Source organism: Octodon degus, unplaced genomic scaffold, assembly GCF_000260255.1.
Source record: "Octodon degus isolate 3935 unplaced genomic scaffold, OctDeg1.0 scaffold00163, whole genome shotgun sequence".
Taxonomy (NCBI): domain Eukaryota; kingdom Metazoa; phylum Chordata; class Mammalia; order Rodentia; family Octodontidae; genus Octodon; species Octodon degus.
The window spans coordinates 4672215-4678913 of record NW_004524739.1 but is presented as its reverse complement, the minus strand read 5'-3'; the positions used below and the strand labels follow the sequence as shown (position 1 = coordinate 4678913).

The 6699-nt window shown below is 39.5% G+C and overlaps 1 protein-coding gene across 15 annotated transcripts in view; it reads left to right on the top strand.

Moving 5' to 3' along the window:
- Window positions 1-6699, top strand: part of Pum1 (pumilio RNA binding family member 1) — a 136148-nt gene that overhangs the window by 32704 nt on the left and 96745 nt on the right. For all 15 annotated transcript variants that reach the window (XM_023702990.1, XM_023702989.1, XM_023702987.1 and 12 more), the window contains exon 3: window positions 5025-5093. In XM_023702990.1, the coding sequence (XP_023558758.1) occupies window positions 5025-5093 (69 nt within the window). The remainder of the gene's footprint in view (window positions 1-5024; window positions 5094-6699) is intronic.

Genomic DNA, 6699 nt, shown 5'->3' with positions numbered 1-6699 from the left:
GAGGAGGAGGAGGAGGAGGAGGAGGAGGAGGAAGAGAGAGAGACTGAGACAGACTCTGTCTGTCTCTGCCTGCCTGCCCCCCTTTTCCCTTCCCCCTTCCCCATCCTCTCTTTTTTTTTTTTTGTTTTTGGGACAGGGTCTCACTATGTAGTTCAGGCTGGCCTTGAACTCAAGTCCAACCTGTCCTAGAATTTACAGCAGTCTTTCTGCCTGTGCCTTTCAAGGCCTGGGATTATTGTTTGTTTTTGACTATAATGTAAGGTGACTGAGTAAAAGATGAAATAAGCAAATAGTTGGAACAAGGCTTGATGGTACAATCCTTTAATCCCTGGTGCTGGGAAGGCAGTGGCAGGAGGTTTCCAGCCATTTGAAGGCTAGCCTGGACTACATAGTGAGTTCAAGAAACTCTTAACTACACACGCAGCAAACAAAACAAGAAAAACAAAGAGCTGGAAGGATAATCAGGACATTGTAGCAAAATGGTCATGAAATGAAGAAATTCTGAAAGATAAACATACTGATTTAAAAAAGTAACTAAAAAGGAAACTTGATCAACTATTATGGGCTTGAACTAGTGAGCCTCCATTCCCCTGCTATTGTCGTTTTGAGTCATGGCCCTTGCACTGACCCACATTCCTGACCTTTTAAAGGTTTTTAAAATACCTTTAAAGTATTAAAGTGCCCACACTGTGCTGGAACCTGGAATCCTCCTTGCCTCAGTCTCCCAGAGTGCTGTGATTGCCTGCACATTCCATCACGCCTGGCTGAATAGTATGTTAAATTATGGTTCTTAGTAGGACAGGATCTCTGTTGAAAGAAAAGGCAGGTGTGAAGCTCACAAAAATAAGTTCTAGACCGTAAAAACATCACACACACGGATGATGCCCCTGGTTGGGATGAGAGGAATATAGGGTTAGATCATACACTGAAGTCAACAACTTGCTTTTTTGTTTGACACAGAGAGTAGGAGGTACATTTACAGAGAGGGCCAACAGCACAGAAAGCCCTGGATGGGATAAAAGTACTTTCCAGTACTGGCAGATGGCCCAAAGAGAAAAATAAGAAATAGCTTGATGAAGACAGAGGAGTTGAGAGTGGAGATACTTTGCAAAAGTGAAAAAGGAATTAGTACTAAAATAAATACTAATGTGCCATTCGAATTTGTAGAGGGAGAAGAGTTGTAGACTTCAACAACTTGATCTGTTTGGTGGGAATATTTAAGTGACAGCTGGCTTTACTTCTTCATGATGGAGAAAGCTTTTTTGTTTTTGGCCTAAAATATTTCTTACAGTTATGTCTTGACATGTGTGTGCTGGGAATGGAAGTCAGGGCTATTCTGCCATCAAGCAGCTTTCCCAGTCCTTTTTATTTGTTCTCCACCCCATTTGCTCAGGCAGGACTGGTTTTGTACCTCCTGCATCAGCCTCTTTCCTATGCTAGGATTTCAGTAGTGTACCGCCACACCTTGCTTCACGTATGCCTTTATTCTTTGGTTTCTGTTGATTTCTGAGCATTCCTTTTGGATAGTTTTGTTTCCTAGAAAGAATTCTGGCTGGAAAGTGGGCCTCGCAAGAGCTCTAGCGCCTATAAGCAGAAAACTTCCTGAATAGTTAAACCTCTTTTGTGAGAAATGATTTGGTCTTCCTGATATAGTGAACTCTGGGTCAGCTTTTAAAAGTGGGGCTTGTGAGCTAGCAAAGAAAACTTCAGTGAAGCTCCTTTCTTAGCAGTTGGTGGAAAAATGGTTTATGGTGTGCTGTAGGGGAGGGAGTAAGGGAGTACACAGGAGATGGGGACAGAACACAAGTTGTGAGAAAGAATGATGGCAGGAAGCTAGCATAGAAAGGAATAGGAAATGCTGTAGGGATGGGGGACAGTCTTACTCTCTGCATGATTGACAGACCCAGGGTCTTCAAGCTGAGTCTCCAGTCCTGGCCCTTTTATATGATGGGGGTCTTACTAAGTCGCTAGGTTGCTCAAACTTTTAACCTCCTGGAAATTTGGGATTATAGGAATATTCTACTACACTTGGCTAGATGGGTGTGTGTGTGTGTGTGTGTGTGTGTGTGTGTGTGTATGTGTATGTGTATGTAGTCCAAGCTGGCCTGGAATTTACGGCAATCCTCCAGCCTCTGCCTCCCAAGTGCTGGTATTTTTTTTTTTTTTTCAGAACTGGAGATTGAACTCAGGCTATTCTACTGAGCTATCTCCCCAGCCCTGAAATTATTTTTTGTTTTTGACTATAATGTAGGGTGGTATATGTATGTATGTATGCATGTTTATGCATTTTTGAGACAGGGTCTTGCCATGTACTCCAGCCTGGCATTCATCTAACAGTAGTCTCCCTATCTCAGCCTCTGAGTGCTGGGATTATAGGTGTGTACCACCATGCCCAGCAAGGGCATAGTTTGAAGGCAGGAGAGGAAACGATGGAAAGCAAAGAATGGAATGCCTAGAGCACACTCTGATCAAAAACTCAGACCAGAAACACATGGCATTTTGTCTCTGTTCTTAGAAGAACCCTGAGGGTGCAAACTTACTGTAGCTGCCGTGACAGCAACTTGATGTAGAAAGGCATCATTATTTCTTCTTTATCTTCATCATCTTCCTCTTCCTTTTCCTCTTCCTCTTCTCATCCGTAGGAAGAGAAGAGGAATAACATCATCATTGTTATTATTTCTCATTTTCATTCTTTTGGCTTTTTGGGATAGGGTGTTGCTGTGTAGGTCAGACTGGCCTTGATGTCACTATGTAGCTCCTTCTGCTGTAGGCTTTCTGAGTGCTGGAATTATAGGTGTGTACCACCATGTTCAGCATATTGTTACTATTTTGACAGAGGGTCCCCCTAAGTTGTGCAGGCCAATCTCAGTTTGGCTGTCTTCCCACCTCTCTCTCTGCCTGCCTCCTGAGTGCTAGGAATGCAGATGTGTTCCACCATATCCTGCTGAGGATTGCACTTTAAATTGAAAGACATGGATTAAGACTCTATTTTAAGTTCTTTTCTTGGCACTGGTTGGAGAAGGCATTTCTTTGAGGCTTAGTTTTTCTGTCCCTTAAATGGGAGTAGTCACTAAAGATCCTTGTGGTGATTGTATAAATAATGCAAGCTTTCTGCTTTATTTTACCTTTTTCATTTCTTGGGAAATATATACTTTTTTAAATATTTCTGATTAAAGTTGTATTTGTAGATTTTTGGATTTCCAAGAAATGTCTAGCTCTAGTTAAATATGTGATTAAATTCTACAGGAGGTAGACACAGACCTTTGTGCGTTTGATTTGCATGCTTTGTAAATGTTAACGCTAGTCTGATGGTTTAAAATAATTTTATATGACATTTGTAGTTCCAGCTAACATCCGATCTCATCCCACCCCCCTCTTTTTTCTTTTTGATCTTTTTGAGACAGTCTCATATGCAGTTTAGGCTGGCCTTGAACTCACTTTATAGCCCAGGCTGGCCTTGAACTTACCATTGTGCCTCAGCCTCCCAAGTGCTGACATGCCTGGGTATTTATTGTTTTATTTTTTGGTTTTAGAGACAGGGTCTCTGTGTAGTTTCAGACAGGCCTTGAATTTACTATATAACCTAGGCTGGCTTTAAACTTGTAGTAATCCTCCTGCCTCAGCCTCTTGAGTGCTAGGATTGCAGGCAAACATCACTATACCTGGCCTAAAAATATGTAATTTAAAGCAGTAGGATGTTTATCTGGTATTAGTTTAGATAAAGCTGTTAGGTGAGTGACATAAGCAACATTTTAGTACAATTTTTAAATTGGGCCTCAAATGCATTTTGGTTCATGCTGTCTTCCTTTTCTTTTTTTGGCTGTAGTTTGCACTTTGCATTTACTCACTGCTAGAAATGATGTGCCAGCCTTAAGTGGGCAGTGGTGATCAGAACAGGGAATTTGGGAATTGTGTAGTTAGCAGTCTTTTCCAGGGAGGCAGGAGAACCACCTTTTATATGAATTCTTATACTAAGGGATGGGCAAAAGCTAGCCTCAGAGAGCAGAGATGGCTTGCTGCTCATACTTAAGAAGTCAAGTAGACAGCAAAAGATTTTTAAATTATAGAAATATTGAAAGCCAAGTGTGATTGTATAAGCCATGCTGAGGTAGGAGGATCACTCCCAAGTTTGAGGCCAGTATGAGCTACAGAGTGAATTCAAGGCCAGCCTGAACTACATAATAAGACTCTGCCTCCAAGAAACATAAAACAGACTTCCAAATTTTGAATTATAATTGTTTTAAATTTAAACAATCTTTTTGACTTCGTTTTCAGTATTGGTATTTTTTAGTAACAACGTTGGAAATGAGTAAATTGAAATCTAAAGAGATTGTTATGCTGTATGTAGGAGTTCATTTAACAGTAGGGAAGGTCTGTGATATGTACTATTTTGGCTGCTCAGGTTTTGAGATTTTGGCAGCCCAGTGAAGTCTTCCACTATGGAGAAATGTTGGAGCCAGGCACAAAGGTTTTTTCCTGTAATCCCAGCTCCTCATCTGTCTGAATCAATCATATTGCAAGTTTGAGGCCTTCCTGGGCTGCATTCAAGGCCAGTTGAGACTTCATAGTGTGATAGTCTGTGACAGTGTGTGTGGTACTCCTGTGAGATTCACCAGAGACAGTAGTGGGTTGGATGAGATGAGTTTCCTGGTTTATACTAATCACAGCTAGAATGGAGCATTGTGATCATTTGATTTACTAGCAGTGGTCAGTTTACACAGTTATCTCCAAAATATCATTGTTTGAAGTTAAAATATATAAAAAAGTAGCTAACAATTCTCATGTGAACATGTTTTAAAAAATATTTTGAAAATAAAAGGAGTGGGAGGGATAAAGCAGGGATCATTGTTGAACCTTATGACAAAGGTAAGTGACTATTTAATCTCAGTAAGTAAATATTTAATTTTTGCTCTTTGTCAGTCTGAGAAAATAAATACAGGAAAGCTTTTCAATTGTCTGTAATGTGAACATAAAATTTGAGATCCTGAGTTGAAGCTTGTCCCTCCTCTATTCTCAACACCTAGGTACGTTCTATGGATGAACTGAATCATGATTTTCAAGCACTTGCTCTGGAAGGAAGAGCAATGGGAGAGGTGAGTGAGCTGAAATATCAGAAAGTGGGTCTGTCTTTAAGGAAACGTTGAGTTGTCTTTCATCCAGTGTGTCCAGATCCAGTCTCCAGAAGTATGTGCTTGCTTTTCCTTGTTACCACCCTCATGACAGGAAGGGAATGCTGGAGAATTTTGACAAAAGTATATCATGATTGGAAGAATGTTAACTTTGCATAGTGACTGAAGATCAAAACAAAGCAACCACAATGTGAGCACAAATCATTAAATATTAATTAAGCACAAATTATTAACAATTCAGCTATAAATCGAGGCATTAAAATTTAAAAATTTTAATTTTGTATTTATCAGATGTCTTTACCTTTGCCTCATTTTTTATTAGTTAGATTGTTTGGCAGTTGGAAAAGGGAGCCTTAGATTGACTGCTATTCAGAATATGTCAGCACATTACTGATTGATTGACTGACTGATTGAGACAGGGTCTTGGAATGTAGTTCAGACTGGTTTGAACTGTGTAGTTCAGGCTGGCCACCCAACTCACAGTGACCCTCCTGCCTCAGCTTCCCAAGTACAAGTGTATGTCATGCCTGGGTGCAGTAACTTAATTTTAGAGTATGCTGTATTGTAAAGGGAGGGGAGGCTGTTAGATTTCTGGTTGAGTAATTTCAGAAGATAGAAGTTTGAGCCAAGTCATCCTTTAGAAGGAATTCAGAAATAAGAATATTCCTTTGTAATGTTTACAGTTTGTAAAAACATTTGCTCTCACCCCTTATATAGCCAGGTAGGGTTGCCATAATTCTAAAGCAAAGGAGATTATGGATAGCTAATGTACAGGCAACCTTTTATATTTCTAGCTGTTGGTAAGGAGCATATATTGATAAACTGTGCAGTTTGAATTCTTTTAAGATGTCACAAGTTCAGAAGTGGGCATTTGTTTGTGGTTTTCATTCTGGAAAATAGCTTTTCTCTTCTGTCTGTCGCATAACTAATATTTAAAATGCCTCTTAATGTTTTTAAGGAGGTAGAATTATTTTTCTCATGTATGTATGTATTCCATTTGTTAGACACATTTGTTCTTTGTTTCAGCAAATGTCATTTAATCCAGGCATTGTGCTAGGTTCTGAGGATTCAAAATTAAAGTTAATTCCTCTCCTGAGTTTACAACAAACATTTGCTGATTGCCTTTGTGGTTAGGCAGTGAATATTTAAAATCTTTTGAGGTTTTGGCTTGAAATTCCTACCTCCTTTGTTATGTTATTTTGCTTCCAACTTTTCTGACTCATCTTCTGGTCACAGAGGTCAGTTTCCTATCATCTTGGGTGCATGGGTTTTAAGAGATGATTGATAGGAGTGCTTGCCTAATATTATTGAAATAATATATATTAATAAACCCTGTGTGGCAAAACTTTGAACAGATAATTAACAGATTTGTTAAATTTGAGAATTGATAGAAAAACTACATTTACCTTATACTGCTGTGGTTCTAACCTGGCTTCTGCCACTAAAAATCGTAATTCCAGGTTGGTTTAAAAAATATGAATAACCTGTCATTGTTTTGTAAATACAGGTCTCAGGGTTGGTAGTTCTCTCTCTCTCTCTCTCTCTCTCTCTCTCTCTCTCTCTCTCTCTC